General features: G+C 40.7%; 1 protein-coding gene across 5 annotated transcripts in view; it reads left to right on the plus strand.

Moving 5' to 3' along the window:
* DCUN1D4 (defective in cullin neddylation 1 domain containing 4) overlaps window positions 1–18,677 on the plus strand; it is a 76,626-nt gene that overhangs the window by 44,087 nt on the left and 13,862 nt on the right. For all 5 annotated transcript variants that reach the window (XM_018049448.1, XM_018049447.1, XM_018049449.1 and 2 more), the window contains 3 exons: window positions 1,496–1,566; window positions 6,309–6,400; window positions 13,095–13,203. In XM_018049448.1, coding sequence (XP_017904937.1) covers window positions 1,496–1,566; window positions 6,309–6,400; window positions 13,095–13,203 — 272 coding nt within the window. The remainder of the gene's footprint in view (window positions 1–1,495; window positions 1,567–6,308; window positions 6,401–13,094; window positions 13,204–18,677) is intronic.

Genomic DNA, 18,677 nt, shown 5'->3' on the forward strand with positions numbered 1-18,677 from the left:
GAATAAATAGCTCTTACTCTGTTGGAATTTAGAAGGAAAGGTAGATGAGCTGGGACTTGATGCATATGTGGATACAGTATTCCTAGCATTGCATGGGGACTGCGTGACCCGACCTCCATTGGTGGGGAAATTGGGAGGACTGCCTGTATGGTTCCCATTTTCAAGATGGAAGGAGCTCACATGAGAAGAGGGGAGAGGGAGATGGACTGAGGCCCCAAGAGCAGTACCACGTGTAGTACCATGTATTAGTACCACATGTCAGCGTATGTGTGCAGAGCAAACCATGGATCAGTATTTCTGGATCCTAATTTTTATTCATTCAGCAATATTTATTTGATTCTTTTATTTCTGGGAAACTTGATTTGAAGGTGGAAAGTTACGAGGCTGAAGAGGAAGGGTGGCAATAGATCATAAAGAACCTTATTTGATATGCCAGAGACTTTGGACTTCATCCATAGATAGCAGGGAACTTAAAATCTAAGGATTTTAAGGCAGGATGGAGTTTATGTTTGAGGTGGACCCTCCAGGTGGCTGTGTGCAGGGTGAGTCAGAGCAGGGTGAGGCTCTGGAAATAGGGAGACCCTGAGGGTACTGCTATGGTCATCTAAGTAAGAGAATGATGTCTGAATAATAAGTCAGCAGTTAAGAAATATTTGGAAAGTAAAATTGGCAACACACTGGACCATTGATTGACTCTTGAGAATGTAGAAGAGGGAGCTGCGGGATGAGGCCTTCTGTTTCAGGTGGTGACCCGGGTTGAGACACTATGGAAGGATAATCCCAGCTACTCCAGGGAAGCCGCATAAAACAGAGACGGACTGTGTCTATTGGATGTGGTAATAGGAGCTGATTGGTGGCCTTGGCAAGGGGAGTTTCCATGGAGGGAGAGGAACAGAAAACAGTTGCTGTGGTTGAAGAATGAGTGGGGATGCGATAGAGCTGGGATGTGTGGACATTTCTTTCAGGAAGAGAGAGTAACATGGAGTGTGAAGAAAGGGCTATTGCCTTGTGTAGAACAAAAAGACTGCTTGATTTTTTTTTTTTTCTGTGTAAAAGAAACAATTATATTACTTCCCAGTTAATTTTATAAAGAATATTAGGTGGTTTTTTACTGTGTTTCCAAAATTTATTTTATGTGTTGAAATTATTATCAAAATAAGGATAGAGATTTATAAGCTACTTTAAAGAATAGAAATTGAATACCTATAACCTTATCTTTAGATATCAATTATATGTACATCTATTTGTAGGTTGAAGGACTTGGCCATAAATTGATGTAAATGATTGTGCAAAGCAGAATCCTTTAAAGATAGAACTTAAATTCCAGAATATTTTTCAACTTACGCTTGGTAATTTCTTCCTTCAGAAAGGGTTTATGGTCTTTAGGTGTTATTTGATCTTAATAATAAGTATTTTAACAGTATAATGCTACAGTAGTAGTAATAGTATCTGTACATGGTTAGATTTACTTTATATAAATTGCATTTCATCACAGGTACTGATGATGTTGTAGGTCCTGAGGGCATGGAGAAATTCTGTGAAGACATTGGTGTTGAGCCAGAAAATGTAAGTCTAACTTACTAATTTGGGCAACTCAGTTGATCTGATTTTGTCTCTCAACAAATAATGCAACAGTAAAGAAGTAAGGATATGTTAGTTTTTATGAGGCAATCTAAGAAATAAGTTCCATTCTGAATTGGTTTGTAAAGCAAAACTTTTTTTGCAGTTGATATGGTATAACTATAGTTAGTCTTTTTTTTTTTTTCTCATTTAATTTCTTAATTTCTTTAATTTCACTAATCAGGTAACTAAACTAGACGTTTAAAAAGTGGAGTGTGCGTGTGTACCTCTGATGACAGATAACTAGGGGACTGATGGCATTGTGTATCTTTGTCCTCCTCTGTAGTTGTTCCAGACTAATACAGAATTTGCCCAGGACTTTGAATAATTAATTATTTATAAGAGTTTTGAATAGGTTGTAATTATCAAGGATTTTTCATAGCTCCTTCACTTCCAGTTGAATTTAGCTTGGAAAGTGATTGATTTTTAGTGTAAAAGTGCTAAGTATTTCCCTTAAAAAATTCAATTAGAAGTTTTTTACATGATTAATTATTTTTGCCTAATTCTTATCATCATGTTATTATTGAATATTTTTCCTATTCCCACATCTGTCTTACTGTAAAATAAAAAATTATACAAATGCCCTGGCTCGTTAGCTATACAGTTTAATATTACAGCCCCCAGTTTAACAAATACTTCTTTCATCCTCAATGAATTTATATGTTGGTAGAGCTCCCAAGGGATCATCCCTTTCATCAGAGTATTGGTGAGATAACCTGGTACCCATGCTGATATGTCATGCTCCTAGAGATTTCACAAAGAAATTTTATTAAAATTTTTTTGTTACCATTTCTATGCCTACATCTTCCCCACTTCCTCCCAGTAACACTTTAAATTTTCTAAAGAGCCTTTGGACTGATTTCTGCCTTGTATTTTTAATTTTAATATTGATCTGGTTCGGGTTGGTGGTGTTCAGTTGCTAAGTCATGACCAACTCTTTGCGACACCACGGACTGCAGCATGGCAGGCTTCCCTGTCCTTCACTATCGCCTGGAGTTTGCTCAGATATATGTCTGTCGGGTTGGTGATGCTTATCTAACCATCACATCCTCTGCTGCCCTCTTCTCCTTTTGCTGTCTTTCCTAGCATCAGGGTCTTTTCCAGTGAGTTGGCTCTTTGCATCAGGTGGCCAGAGTTTTGGAGCTTTAGTCCTTCCAATGAATATTCTGGGTTGATTTCCTTTAAGATTGACTGGTTTGATCTTGTAGTCCAAGGGACTCTCAAGAGTCTTCTCCAGCACCACAATTTGAAGGCATCAATTCTTTGGTGCTCAGCCTTCTTTATGGTCCAGCTCACATCCATACATGACTACTGGGAAAACCATAGCTTTGTCTATTCAGAACTTTGTTAGCAAAGTGATGTCTTTGCTTTTTAATATGCTGTCTAGGTTTGTCACAGCTTTCCATCCTGTGAGCAAATGTCTTAATTTCATGGCTGCAGTCACTGTCCACAGTGGTTTTGGAGCCTAAGGAAGTAAAATCTGTCATTGCTTTCAGTTTCCCCTCACCTGTTTGCCATGGAGTGATGGGACTGGATACCATGATCTTAATTTTTTGAACTTTGTGTATTAAGCCATCTTTCTAGTTCAGATGTCTTGATACATTATTCAGATTGGTGCAGAGGTTTGGGGACAGCTGGGTCAGTAGTGTTTTGCTTAATCTGGTCCTTAGCCAGAAAAGAACATAGCCAGAAAAGAACATTTCACTGTCTTTAAGAAGGAAGTTTCCTGACAGGGAATGGTCTAAGGTTGACAAGTATTTTCTGGAGGGTAGTGTAAGAGGGGTGAGAGTGAGCTGGCTCTGAGAGGAGTCCCAAGTTTCTACCCAAGGAACGGCAGTCAGCATGTAATCAGGGGGATGGGCAGCAGGGCCTGATGGTGGGGAGATTGGGAGGTGTCAGGCCACAGGTGTCAGAGGGATTAAGTGGGCATCTGCTCTCAGGGGAGAAAGGCCTGTTGGGTGAGAGGAGTGCTGCAGCTGTTTCTAAGCAAAAAAACTAGCGAGGCCCAGCTCTTTAAAGTTCCTCACCCCCAAATACCAGTGTGTGTGTGTGTGTGTGTGTGTGTCAGTCACTCAGTCATGTCCGACTCTTTGTAGCCCCATTGGACTGTAGCCCGCCACGCTCCTATGTCCGTGGAATTTTCCAGGCAAGAACACTGGAGTGGGTTGCCATTTCCTCCTCTAGAGGATCTTCCCAACCCAGGTATCAAACCCTGATCTCCTGCATTAGCAGGTGGATTCTTTTACCAGTGGTACCACCTGGGAAGCTCCCAAATTCCAGTACTCAGTAAAAAAATAGTTGCTATTATTATCTTTTCTGGTAATTATGAGTCTTTGGTTCTCCATTTCTGTAGGAATAGAAATAATCTTGAAATGTTGAATCGCATAGAAGACTAAAAGACCCAATTCAGACTATTATTCCCAAGTACTTATTATTGTATTTCAATTTAAGATGCCACTAATAGAAATTTTATTATTTTATTCACTTAAAGGGAAAAGTATTAAGTAAATCTGATAAGCCATCAGGTATGGATGCATCCCAGTTTTAGAAATTATTTGAAAAACAAACATTGAAATAGTTTTTTTTAAAGGCTTATCTGTATTGATAAGTGAGCACTTCAAAGTATTTAAAATCTTCCCCTTGCCTGATATTTATAGCTTATGAAATTTAAGCAGGCTTGTAAAATTCAGGTCAGCTTTCATTTACTAAGGTAACAATAAAGTTCTTTAGTTAGCTTCTTATTGGCTGTCCTGGGGAAAGGTCTGTTTTGTGTAAAGAAATTCCCGTGTGGTAACTGCTTTGGCTGTTTGGCCACATGACAGGCATACTGTGTGTGTGTGTTCCTTTGCCATAACTGTTTTGTTTTTTTTTAACTTAACAAGTGTTTATGTGGAATATTTAATTTTTCTAATAGAGGATTGCGTATAGATACTGTTTGAGAACATATCAAGTTTGAATTAGAAAGTGTATATGTACCATGTCTTCTTTGTCCATTCCCTTGTCTGTGGACATTTAGGTTGCTTCCATGTCCTGGCTTGCCTCATTTTTTTTATGTTATATCACCCTGATTTCCTCTCACTATCACCATCATCTGACCCAGTTGGGCACCATCTGACCCAGATTGCAGTTTAATGGTGTGGGGCAGTTCTTCTGGTGTAAAGAAATGAGATTACCTGCCAAATGCCACGTCTGCTTGTCCCCAGCCAACTGTATTATAGGGACATGTATTTTCTTCCCATTACCCTTTTTTTTATTGCAACAAACAGACATACAGCCATTCAGGGTATGTGTGATCTCCAGTTGAGAACTTGAGTTCCCTTCTCTATGAGTGACTGTCCAGAGATTGCCAGCCTTGCAGAGTGGCAGGCTGGTCCTAGGAAGGCCCCGTCCTGCTTCGTCACCTCTCCAGGAATGGCATGCTTTGTTTTTCAGTTACTCCTCATCTTGCCTTGGGTCTTGAGGTAGATGAGGGGGGAGGGCCTCCTCCTCTCTCCCTAATCTAGAAGGCCTCAGCTCTGTCCTTGTGTAAGAACCCCAGAGAGCTTGCAGCTGGAGGCATCTTCAAAATGTAATTTTGTCTTTTATACCTTCAGGTATTTATTAAACTCACCATAACTGTCTTGGTGCCACCCTTTTCTCTAAAACATCTAAGTGAAAAAGTGGTGAGCAGTGCCGCAAACCAGTTGCCACAGTTGCTCACATCAGCAGAGTTTCAGAAGATCCACTAAAAGCAAGGATGGTGCCCACTGAGAAGTGACTGAGTGGCAGTCTGTTCAACCTGAGCTTGTTGCAGGCACAGCGCCATAGACGTGGAATGTTGGGAAAGTGAAAGTGAAGTCGCTCAGTCGTGTCCGACTCTTTGTGACCCCATGGACTGCAGCCTATCAGGCTCTTCCGTCCATGGGATTTTCCAGGCAAGAGTGCTGGAGTGGATTGCCATTTCCTTCTCCAGGGGATCTTCCCAACCCAGGAATCGAACCCAAGTCTCCCGTATTGCAGCAGACGCTTTACCGTCTGAGCCACCAGGGAATGTTGGGCTACATTAAAATCATCTACCCCCTTTTAGAGTTGAATTTACAGATATGTCCACTGTCTGTCCCACCACCTACCTTTTGGGTTTTAACACTCTATTCTGCACATCTCTCTTCATTTTCACTTAAATCTTGGAAACTATTCCGTATTTGTGTTGATGGCCCCACTTCATTTGTCTCCATAGTGACATTGTTTTCCTTTGTATAGAATGTGTTTAGCAAAGGTGTATTAAGTCGTCCCTTACTAGCAGGTATTTGGTTGTTCTCAGTCTCTTACTACTACAGGTGGTCCTGTAGTAAGTCTTGATGCCTGTTCAGCTTTGTTTACATGTGTAGGTGTATCTATGAGATAACTTCCGTAAGTGGAACTGCTGGTTCCAGTTTTGATACTGCAGAGCCACCCTTTGGAGAGGTTAATCCCTTTATACTTTTCACCATCAGGCATCAACAGAAGTCATGTTTGTCCAAACCCTTATCAGCAGACTGAATTATCAAACTTCTAGATGTTTGCCAAACTAAAACTCATTTTCAAGTTACCCTGTTCATATTTCAGTGACTAAACTACTGTGAACATTTGGTGTGATGTTAATGTATTTAATTGCTGAGATATGTTCTCCTGATTTGATTGGTCTTTCTGCTTTGTTTTATTTTAAACAGGTAGTTATGCTTGTCCTAGCTTGGAAATTGGATGCACAAAATATGGGTTATTTTACTCTACAGGAATGGTTAAAAGGAATGACTTCTCTACAGTAAGTCCCGAGGCTGCCCTGGGATGGGAGTGGGAGTGGGGGTCCTTGCTCTCCCCTGGGTGATGGCCTCCCTCTGGTACCTCATCTGGGTTGGGTGACTGGAGGAAAGCCTGGGGGTCTGGGCAAGCTTCACCTGTGGTCACAGGTGTGAAGACCAAGCCCCGTTTTCATATGTGGAGGAGGGCTATTATGGATAAATTTTAGCAATTGAAGTTTTTATATAATGTACACTGTGTATTTTAGTATTCTTCAAAAGCAGCTCAATAGAAATGGATCATCCTTTTCTCATATATGTGAGCCACATATATAATTTAAAATTTTCTAATAGCCACATTTAAAAAAGGAAAAAGAAACAGGTAAAATTTGTTTTAATGTATTTTACTTAACCCAGAATATCCAAAATACTATCATCCTAACATTAATCAATATTTTAAAAATCACTGAGCTATTTTAATTTTTTTTTCGTATTGAATCTTTGAAATCTGGTGTATATTTTACATTTATGATGCATCTCAGTCTTCATTAGCTGCATTTCAGGTGCTCCGTTGCTGTGTATGTTTAGTGGCTACCATGTTCGACAGCATAGGTTTAAAATCATAGTGTTAGCATCTGGTTTATAGTTAGTGAGAACAGTTGAGTGAAGTATAACTTACAAGTGAAGACATTTATCTTTTATTCAATATATTCTCACATTAGCTTTGTGAAAATTTAAAATTTCATTACTCTAGTGATTAAATATTAGCAATAATAAAGATTCCGTTTATGTTACTTGGTGCAGAGTTGAGGAAAAAATCGGTGGTTTTATGTATTCACTTGGTGCTTACATGCATGTGTGTCTCTGTGTGTGTGTTCATGTGTGTGTGTTTGCTAAGAGTTTCACTCAGGAAAACGTAAATTGTCATTCTTTTATCCACTGAAAGATACAAATGAGGTGAATGATGAAACATTTCAAATGGTATTAAAAGAGGAAGTGCTAATTCTTAGGATAGTATTGAATAACTGATCTAAAGTACTTGGAATGGCTTTTTCTTTTTACTTTAAGTAGGAATAATAGACTTGTATTAAAATTGGAATTGAGTGGCTTAATGGTTTTATTTAAATAATTTAGAAATTTGTCAACTTTTAATATCATTGTCCCTTTGTTGTTGGTAACAATACTTTATTTTCGCTGTGCTTTAGTACACTTTTATGAGGCCTTTTCACTGTTCTCTTATTTGATCCTCACACCTACCTTGACAGATCAGACTTCATCCTGCCCATTTTACAAGTGAGGAGACAGAGGCTTCAAAGGGATAGGTGATTTGCGATGGGATTAGGGGTAGGAAGAAAACCTAGGACTTCTGATTCTTCAGTCACATTCTTCCTCTAACAGCTATTATCTCATGACACATGCATTTTAGGTAAAAGCCAAATCACCCTTTTGCAAATACACTTTCCTCAGCATGCTCTAGAATTTTGGGGTTACGTCTCTGGGATCTCATAGGATTGTGTTCATCCTGTTGGGAAACATCTTCCGTGATGTTAAGCCTACTAACTCTTGCATCATTTTCCTCGCTGCCTCTCTCTGTTGCTTTCCGGATAGAACACAGGATGGCTGGTCCTTTTTAAGTACCATTGTAATGATGAATGCAAGGTTAAATCAAGATTTTATTCAAGGCTTTAGAGGAGGTATCATCAGCATTTTTTCAGGCACATTTTCATTTGTCTTAAGAGGGTATAATATCCCATTTTTATATAGTTCTAGGTTCGTTTTTACATTTGCCTTTACAGAAGAATATTACCCAGTGCAAGGCCTTGCTCATGTTTTGAGGATCACGTTGTCTGGGAACTGAACTTTGCAGTTTCCTGAAAGAGGCCTTGCATGTATGCTCTCGGGGTAGGGGGTGCTCCACAAGCTCTTTGCTGGGACTCTGCTTGACACTTTGTGTGACACAAGTGGTGGCAGGTGGATTCCCAGAGAATGCTGCCGCTTAGTCCTTGAGGTTTAATGTGTAGTAACAAACCTGATCCACTGCAAAAAAAAAAAAAAATGAGGAATCTTCTTTCTTTTTGTGATGTGAAACTCGAGAGTAAGTTTCCTCATCAGTGAGGTGAAGATGATTACTCACAATAACCTCTAAGGTTCTTTGTAGTTCAAAAATAGTGCAATTTCAAGTTTTATGAATTTCCACCCCCCTCTCCCTCCTGCCTCCCTAGATCCGTCATTTGTTCAGCAAATATTTGAGTGGCAGTGATGTGCCAAGCACGGAATTCTAGGTCCTGGGGAAACAAAAGCCAGGAACAAGACAAAGTCCATTTGAGGCAGGAGCTTGGAAGCAATGTTCAGCCAAAACATCCAATAGTAATAAGGTCATTTCTGTTTATGCTACTTGTATTTATAAGGTATTTGCACCCAATAAATAAGAAAACTCAGAGGCCAGTCTTTTATATCTTCTAAAGATGGAAAATAGTCCATCTTTTGAATGATCTATTTTGTCTTCTATTTGGAATTTTTTCCTTTTTTCTCATTTTGGGTTTATTAAACCTGTCAAGTGAACTTTTTTGGACTCAAGTGGAAATTAAAGTTAAAAAAAAAAGACTTTTTTTGTTTGAAGTTACTGTACTGTGGGTGCATGCTAGAAATAGGAAGCCCAGGGGTTTTAGAACCAGGGAGTTTTGAATCTGCCACTTCCTGGATGTCTCTGGTAGTGTCCCTAAAACCAAGAAGGTTGACGCGATGGAATATGGGGCACCCAGAAATCAGTCTCCTGGACGCTGTCTGGAGGAGCTGCATGCTTGGCCTCTCCAGGGCTGTGTTTCGTGATTCTTGGAAGAAGCGACAGCAGCTGTTGGGGAAGGGAACATTTATCTCCAGGCTCTTGCGATGGTTCTTAAAGAAGGCACAGCTCTTATTTTATTTTGGCCCTGCCATGTTACTTGGTGGGGGGGGGGGGGTCTTAGTTCCCTGACCAGGGATTGAACCCATACCCCAGGCAGTGAAAGTACAGAGTACTAACCACTGGACTGCCAGGAAATTCCCAGCTCTTGTTTTAATTGACTGTTTTATTTTTTGTCTTGTTCCAGCATGTGGGTTTAAGGTTACCTCTGATGAATTAAGCTTATAGAGCATTTAAGCTAAACAAAACAAAACCAAAAAAGTATGTTAGCCTTGTAGCTAACTGCATAGAACTGATGATGGGCTGGAAAAATACCTCTGGGCTGACTTAAGTGAAGGGGTGAAGGCTGTCCCTGAGTAATAGAAGAGAACTACCTTTGAGTTTACAACCTTTGAAGATTATTCTCATTCTTGTTACTTCTGATTATGTTTCAGCAGCACAGTTGAAATAAGCAGTGATTCCACAATATGTGCATATTATCTTGTGGCATATGATGCCCCTTAGCAGCGCGGCACTATCACTCTGTGACAACCTCATTCTTGTATGTGGTACACAGGAAAGCTGGGGGAAATGGGCTGAATGATGTGGCTGCTCTCCGAAGTCTCAGGCCAAGCCTGTTGCTTCACATCTTTGTTGGAACAGAGCTGTCTGCAGATGACCTTGTTGAGTGGCCACTAGATGGCAATGTATGGTTCAGACAGGGTGACTCAGCGGCCTGGATCCCTGGTGGGGGTTAGTCCACGGGCTCTATGGGACCAGGCCCCTTTTAAAGCAGATTAAACTCTTTATTTGGAGAAGGAAATGGCAACCCACTCCAGTATTCTTGCCTGGAGAATCCCGTGGACAGAGGAGCCTGGTGAGCTACAGTCCGTGGGGTCGCAACGAGTTGGACACGACTAAACGACTAATACTAGCACTAAACTCTTTATTGACAGCATCATCTCTAACCTCTCTTTAATAGACACATGAAGTGAAAGTTTACTTTGGGCGTTTTATGTGTGACTCTCCAGGCCAGCTCTGTGTGTCTTGCAGTGTCAGGACATCTTTGCCAGTGTTGGCTGGACTTACTCCCCAGCTTGCTGTAGAACTTCACGTTCACCTTGCAGCTGCGTTATATTCTTTCAGCTATGCAGTGGTTCCTGCTCTAGAATCTGCTGAAACAAGCAGCTACTCTTCTTCCTTTCATTGGGCAGAGCTAAACTAAACCAACTGGCCCAAATCTGGCCACTTTCTTGTGGTTTTGGTCCTTAACCTTTTTTCCAAATGAAGAGGGGAATTCCAGCCTTAGGTGTTTTGGGGTTAGCTGTTTCCCTTGTCTTTACTCCTCCCCCATATTACTACTTAGAAAATATTACTCATATATCTGTGGTAAGAAAATCAAAACGTAGAGCAGAGAGCCCAATACACAGTAAGCTCTGCTCCTACTCCTGCTTTGCAGGTTCCCATGTACTGCCTTCTCATGCATCCTTCTAGCCTCTGTGAACCCTATGGGTTCTGGCACTAACTGTCTAACTAGGCTATCACTCAGTGTCTCCACCCCTCCCCCCCATCCCTAACCTTGTTCCACAGAGATTCGGAGTAGGCTTTTCAAGATGGAAGCCTGATCATGGTAACCCTCGTGATAGGAGGTAGCTTCTGTTGTTTCTAGGTATTCAAAAAAAAACTCCAAACAAGCAAACCCACTGTGGACCACAAAAACTTTATGGTCTGGCCCTACTTCTCTTTCAGCTTTTTTTTGGACCATGTTCCCTTTTACTCTACCCAGTCTAGTCACATGATTTTCTTTTAGTCTTTAGGTTTGGCATGCTGCTAGACCTTTATGCATACTATTCCTTTAATCTAGAAGGTTCTCCTCTCCAAAAACATCTATTTTCCATTTATCTTTCAGCTCTCACCCTACAAGTCAGTTCCTTAAAGAAGCCTTTTCTGACTTCTAAAGTTAGCCTAATTTTAATCTTTTTTTAGTTTTCAAAGAAGTCAAGGATATTCTAAATTCTTGTAAACTCAGAAGTGAAACATTTACTGTAACTTTCGACTTTTAGATATTTTATCATCTCAGTAGATCGTGGGAAGCTTTTTGTAGATGGCTACAAAAAATTGCAGAAATTTCACAATTTTAGTGCTGAAAATAAATCAGTGTGTTCTATAATGAACTATATTTTGGTTTAATAAAGTATGTAAAATCATTGCATTGTTAATACTTGTAATATGTATTATCTGTACTTGGTAGGAGGTAAAAGCTCTATAGGGAAACACAAAGAAACACATCCAGCATAGAACATCTTTAATATTGCCAGTGAAAATGATGACTCTTGGTTCTCAATTTTAAAGGCTAGTATTAGGAACAGAAAGTTAGCTTGTAAAAATAGCCAAATAGTCTACTTAGGAAAAAGACTGTGATGCTACTTAAGAAAAAGACCCTGATACTAAGAAAGATTGAAGGCAGGAGGAGAAGGGGATGACAGAGGCCGAGGTGGTTGGATGGCATCACTGACTCAGTGGACACGAGTTTGAGCAAGCTCCGGGAGGTGGTGAAGGATAGGGAAGCCTGGCGTGCTGCAGTCCATGGGGTTGCAAAGAGTTGAACACAACACAGTGACTGAATGAGGAAAATAAAGTGTGTCACCTGTGAAAACAGGTTGTCATCACCAGGGCTTCCTGGAGAAATAACTGATTTCAAGTCTAGGGTAGAGAGACTAGTACAAGGTGAACTAGAATATCTTGTGTCAGAAAGCGAGGATGCGCTCAGAGACTGATGGTGGGGACGTGTCAGAACGACACTGGAGGGACAGTTGTGCACCATAAAGAATGAGGACAGTAACAGATTATAACCCTGAGTAAAAGGCAAAAGTCCTTTAGTCCAGAACTAAGAAAGGTGGTGAGTGGAACTTTATAGAAAAGTTCTGGCCTGTAAGTGTAAGAGCATGATAGAATTAGAAAAATCACCATTTTGCATCCTCAAACGTAAAACTCCTTTAGGCAGGGATCATAACAGATGGTGAACCCACCTGGTGATAGGTTGTTGAGGAACAGGATTGTCAGTCTCAAGGTATCATCCTCGAGGTTACACACCATTTAGAGGGGCCAAGAGTACCTTTAAGTGGAGATGGGCGGGTACTACCTTCACCAAATGAGTCATCTTAGTATCACCAGTAATGGAACGGACTGTCCTCGTGGGAGGAGAAGCACATAGCGTGGAGTGTTCTTACCATGAGTGCTTAATCTAAGTGTAATCATAGGGAAATTATCTGACAAACTGAGATTCTGCAAAACAACTAGTCTGGTCCCTTCAAAAATGAGATTGTCAAGAAAGACAGAAAAAAGGCAGGAAAAAGTCTCTACCTTCTAGAGACTAAGGAGATAGACACCTGGGAGCAGTGCATAAGCCTTGATTGGATCTCTGATGGCAAATAGAAGCTGGGGGAAAATTGGGACATCTGCACGTGAGTCATACATTAGCTAAGAAAGTTAACATTTCTGGGATATTAAGAGTGATGATGGCATTGAGGCATTTAGGAGTAAAGTGGCATTATGTTGGCAACTTACTTTGAAAAGGCACAGAAAAAAGTGCTTGTGTGTGAGAGCACAGATGGGACAGTGTTCATGGTGGACCCAGGGAATGGGCACATGGGTGCTTATTTACAGGACCTTCAGCTTTTCCGTACATTCGAAATTTCTTGAAAAGCATAGGAAAAAAAGCTCATCGTGGACGTATTCCAACTCCAGCGTTTTTATTGTCTTTTGGGATTGTGTTTTATATTACTGCCCCACGTCAGAAAAAACTCAGGTTATAATTTGCCTTTATTCTGTTTTTCTAGATGTGATACAACAGAAAAACTCAGAAATACTTTGGATTACTTAAGATCATTATTAAATGATTCTACAAACTTTAAACTTATTTACAGATATGCATTTGACTTTGCACGGGTGAGTCCTCTGGATCCTATCCAGATGTTTCTCTCTCTCTCCCCCCTCCCCCCTTTCACTGCCTTTTGAGGTTTGTTTTACATGCTACAGCAAGGAAGTTGAGTAAGCTACTCCCAGGATGCTAGTTAGAATTTCTCTCTACACATAGACTTTCTACCCAAGCTGAGTCTGGGCAAGAATGTAGTATGTCAACAAAAAGCTCTAGTGACAGGCCTTTAATAGCTCATGTGATTGGCTTAGAAGTAATTGTAAATGGGTACATCATAGACATTGTTCTAAACAGCTCTTAGGTAAGCTTGGAAAAGCTTTTCCTTCTCACGAAACAGCAAACCTTCGCCCATTGAGTTTCCTGGAATAAGGCAGTCAGGTTGAAGCCGGTTTCACTTGGGGTGCTGGATCAAACCTGAAAATCATTTGAATTGCAAATATAAGCTAATTTCAATGGACAGGATTCAAATATAGTTTCTAGCCATCATTTGAAAAATGATCATCTTGTTTGTCACACAATGAACCAGGCCAAGTTTGGGACGGTGGTTCTACTAGAGTGAAACAAAGCTGTATTTTTCAGCCTGGTCACCACAGGTAGTGAGTAGATCCTGGGCACCAGTTAGCATTGTGTTCATTCACTGTCCATGGCCCAAACATAACGATTATGCTCTATTGCAGGATGGTAATTTTCTGTTCTGTTTATGTGCTTGGTGGGTTCAGGTGATTAGGCTTTCTTGACTGATGATTTTTTTTTAATGATTTCTTTTTTTTAAGCAGAGAACTCAGTTAACAGTGCTTTTTTTTTTTCTTACCACCATGTGGATCTTTTCACTTTTTCTTTGCTTTGGCTCTGTTAGTTTAGCCAAAAATTTATTTGCTGTCGAGATCTGGTGCACCTACAGCACAGCAGTAAGTTCAGTGTGGTGTCCTCACATGTGAATTTTTGCAGCCTCAGATAAAATTAGGACACGCATGAAAATGTATAGTTGTTAGAAGTGATACGGTCAAACTCAGATGCAGTGTTTCACTCAATCGCATTTGTATAATTATATCTAGAAGCTGTCGATCAGATGCTTTTAGAGTAGATACATAGTTTCCAGGATTAAATGTTTTCCTTCTCAAGATTTTTTTCCTCCCTGAGTCAGCGGTGTCCTATCATATGGGTGAAGTTTTGTTTAGAAGCATCTTGCCTTTTCACCAGAACAACTGTATTTTCTAACTTCCTTGTTTGGAAGTGAAATTTCCCCACATATCCGCTGCTTTAGAACTGGGTCCAGTTTTCCTTCAACCCGCTGTCTGTCCCCATCTCGGTCGGGCACAGAGGCTCCTTCCGTTGCCTCTCTCTTGTGCCTCTGCTACATCCTGAGGGTTGAGGCCGTGCTTGTTGCCGGCACTGCCCCCGCGGCCTCTTGTCCACGCCCTCTCCCTTCTCACCAGGCACTCACACCAGCAGGGCTTGGTTCGTCTTTCCGCAGCCTTGGGCCACTTGTCCACCTTCAGCCATGAGCACCATCGCCTCCATGTGAATATAGCGCTTCAATCACCATGTGGACGTCACAGTTGCTTCCCTAGCAGCTGAGTGATGAATGGGATGGCTTTGTTCTCCTTCACCAAGGAGTGGGGTGAACTGGGGGCCCCTGGTTGTGCAGCAGTAGGTCCAGGACCACACTCGGGTTCTGGCTCCAGGTCCCATCTCCGGGTTCCCCCAGGCCGTTGCAGTCCAGTCCCATCCAGGCTTCCCCTTCTGCAAGATGCCTGTGCTCTGCTGACTGTGAACTAGCTGTTTGCTGAACCTACCACCTGCCCCTGCCTTGTGCCGTGCCAAGCGCTATCTGAGCCTTGTCTGTATCCCTGCTGCTCGCTCCATCACCAGCTTCTGGGCCAAGCCGCCTGGCTCCACCGTCACATAGGATCATTGCTTACATGGCCCTCGTGTCCCCTCTAGCTTGGCCTGGGAGTTTGGGTTCAGGCCTGCATTTTTTCTGACAGTTTAAGGGCTGCGTGTTTTCTTTCTTCCTGTCTCTGGTAGCAGCCTGCAAAAATCTTTGCCTTTTAAGGAGAGTATCAATAAATATCAGTGAATTAAGCCCCATTATGTAAAGCCCCATTATGTAATGCTGAATAACAGCCACATCATTACCAAATAGATTCAGTTCAGCTAAAATATGCCCTAAGATGAATTTGTTACTGAATTTGTTTTATTTAGCTGTATCCCACAAGTTTTGAGGTGTTAAATATTCATTTGCATTCAGTTCAAAATATTTTCCTGTTTCTCTTGTGATTGTTTTGGGACCCATTGATTATGTAGAAGTGTGTTGTGTTATTTGCCAACTACTAGGATTTTTCCAAATAATCTATCATTAATTCTGCCATGGTCAGAGAACATGCTTTGTGTAGTCTCAGTCCACTAACAGGTATCAGGTATGGAGGTTTGATTTATGGTCTGAAATGGGACCAAATGGGTCTGCTGTGATGAATATTTTATGTGTGCCTGCAAAGAATGACTATTCTGTTGCTGTTCAGTAGAATGTTGTATAAATGTCAATTAGGTCAAGTTGGTTGGTAGGATTGGTCAGGTCTTCTGTATCCTAATTGATTTCTGCCTACTGTTCTCTTATTTGCTGAGAGACGAATATTGGACTCTGACTGTAATTACTTCTGTTGTTTGTGTCTTTTCTTGTTTCACCGTATTTCAAGGCTTCAGACTAGATTTAGATACATGTAGTATTGTTCTGTCCTCTTGAAGAATTGACCTTTTAGCATTATGAAATGTTTCTCTTTATCTCTGATAATATTCTTTGTTCTGAAGTCTACTTTGTCTGATAGAAATATAGCCGTTTCTGCTTTTAAGTAAAGTCTGTGTGATATGTCTTTTTTCATCCTCTATAAACCTATTTGTGTCTTTATATTTAAAGTGGGTTTCTTTTAGGTAGCATAGGCATAGTTGGGGCTGCCAGTATATGTCCTGAGATGCTTAAACCATTTGCATTTAATGTGTTTATTGATATGGTTAAGTTTACACCTCCTGTATTGCTGTTCATTTCCCTTTTTGTTCCATCTATGTTTATTTCTTTTTTCCTCTTTTCATGACTCCTTTTGGATTTTTTTAGACTCCATTTTCATCATTCCATTCCACCATTGTCTTATTATCTGCATCTCTGTGTTGTTTTTTGTGATTAATCAGGCTGTACAGCACACATCTTTAAATTCTCAGTCTATCTCCCACTAATTATACCACTTCGCGTATACCGCTAGAGCCTTTGTGACAGGGCACTTTCATTTTGCCCTTCCGTGCTTGTGGCTGCTGTGTCACACATTTTACTTACGCATGTGTGCACATCTCACGGTAGATTGCTTTAGTCTCTTCAGGCTGCTTAGCAGAGTCCCAGAGACTCAGAAGCTTATAAATAACAGAAATTTATTTCTCACAGTTCAGGCTGCAAAGTCCAAGCTCATAGTGCTAGCAGGGTAGGTGTGTCTCTGCTGTAACCTCACATGGTGGAAGGGAGGAGGGAGCTCCCTGCAGTCTTTGTTTTAGGGGAGTTCCTCCACAGTCATGCGGTCCCTACCTCTTATTACCATCACTTGGAAGGGGGGAACACAAATATTCAGTTCATAGCATATATTGATATAGTTTTTGCTTTAAATAAGCAAAAAAAAAATTTTTTTTTCTAAAGCAACTTTAAAAAAGTTCATTTATTTGACTGCACTGGGTGTTAGTTGCAGCATGCAGGACCTTTAGTTGTGGCATATGGGCTTTTAGCTGTAGCATATGGGATCTAGTTCCCTGACCAGGGGTTGGACCCGGGCCCCTACATTGGGGAGCACAGAGTCTTAGCCGCTCGACCACCAGGGAAAAATGTCTTTTATATTTACCCAGATATATACCACTTGTCTGTGCTTCCTTCCCTTTGTGTGGATCCAGATTCCTATCTGGTATCATTTATCTTCTGCCTAAAGAATTTCCTTCAGCATTGCTCATAGTACAGATTTTCTGGTGATGAGTTTCTGAGCTTTTATTTTGCCTTCAATTTAGAAGGTACTTATCTAGATAAAAGATTTCTAGATTGACCGTTTTTTTCTTTTAGTGCTTTAATGCTAGCTCTCATTGTCTTCTGTCTTGTGCAGTTTCTGATGATAAGTCTGATGTCATTCATAATTCCTTTGAACATGGTGTCTTCTTTTGTTCTCTCTGGTTGCTTTTATTCTCTTTTCACTGATTTTCAGCAAGTTGACTATGGTGTGCCTCAACATAATTTCCTTATGTTTACTCTGATTAGGATTTGTTGAGTTTTTAGGCCTTTGAACTTAAACAGTTTGTATTAAATTGGGAAATTTCTCAGCTGTTATTTCTTCAAATAGCTCTCCTGTTCTCCTTCTCTCTTCCTTGGGGGACTACAGTTATACTTGTGTTAGATGCTGGATCCTGTCACACAAGCTGCTGATGCTGTGTTACGGTTTTTTTTGTTTTTGTTTTCTCTTTTTGTTTCCCTTTGGGTAATATTTATTACTGTATCTTCTAATACTAATCTTTTCTTCTGCTCACCCCAGCTGGTATATTTTCATTTCAGATGCTATATTTTTCATCTCTAGAAATTCTGTTTGTGACTTTTTATATCCATTTCTCTCATCATGATAATATTTTCTTATACCATCTTAAACTTCTCAGATGTGTTTATGACAGGTGTTTTAACAGCATTGTGTTGTGGTTCTGTCATATCTGTCATGCCTTTATCTCTTTCTCTGGTTAAAATTTTTATCTTAGTTATGGGTCATATTTTACTGCTTCTTTGCATTCCTGATAGGTTTTTTTTTTTTCTGTTTTTTGATTGGATGCTGATTGTTTTTTGTTGTTGTTTGCTTGAGTTTGTTGTATTCCTTTAACTAATGTTGGATTAAAATTTTTTTCCTGGTGTGTATTTAAGTTACTTGGAATCATGTTGTTCCTCTGAAAGGACTAGTCCAGAGCAGCCTCAGTCTAGGGATGACGTAGCCCTACCAGGAAGACAACACCCTCCTGAGGATTCCACCCAAGGCCCTGTGTATTTTGAGAATTTTCGACTGTGCCTGGTGGGAATTCAGGCTGTTCCCAGCCATGTGTGAGCTCTGGGAATTTCTGCAAGTTCTTCTGCAATGTTTCTTTCCCTAGACTCAGGCGGTTTCCTCTCACATGTGCACAGACAAGTCCTCAGCCAGCAACTGGGGGACAGTGTGGGTCCCCAGGTCTCTCTGTGCAGTTCTACCTCGCTGGTATTTTGTCCCACAAATTATATGCCTCCTCGAAATCCACAAACTGTCTTTTCCAGCTTAGTGAGTTGGGGTCCCACCGGGCTGGGTTTGGGTTCCCCCTTCTCTTGCTGTAGCCTGGAAACCACCTCCACACAGTATGCTGGTGTCACTGGGGGGCTCATTTCTTTTTCTCAAAGGCCATACAATAGCATTTGTTAAATTTTCTGAATTACCCTTTAACCCACTCCAGTATTCTT

Source organism: Capra hircus, chromosome 6 (assembly GCF_001704415.2).
Source record: "Capra hircus breed San Clemente chromosome 6, ASM170441v1, whole genome shotgun sequence".
NCBI lineage: Eukaryota > Metazoa > Chordata > Mammalia > Artiodactyla > Bovidae > Capra > Capra hircus.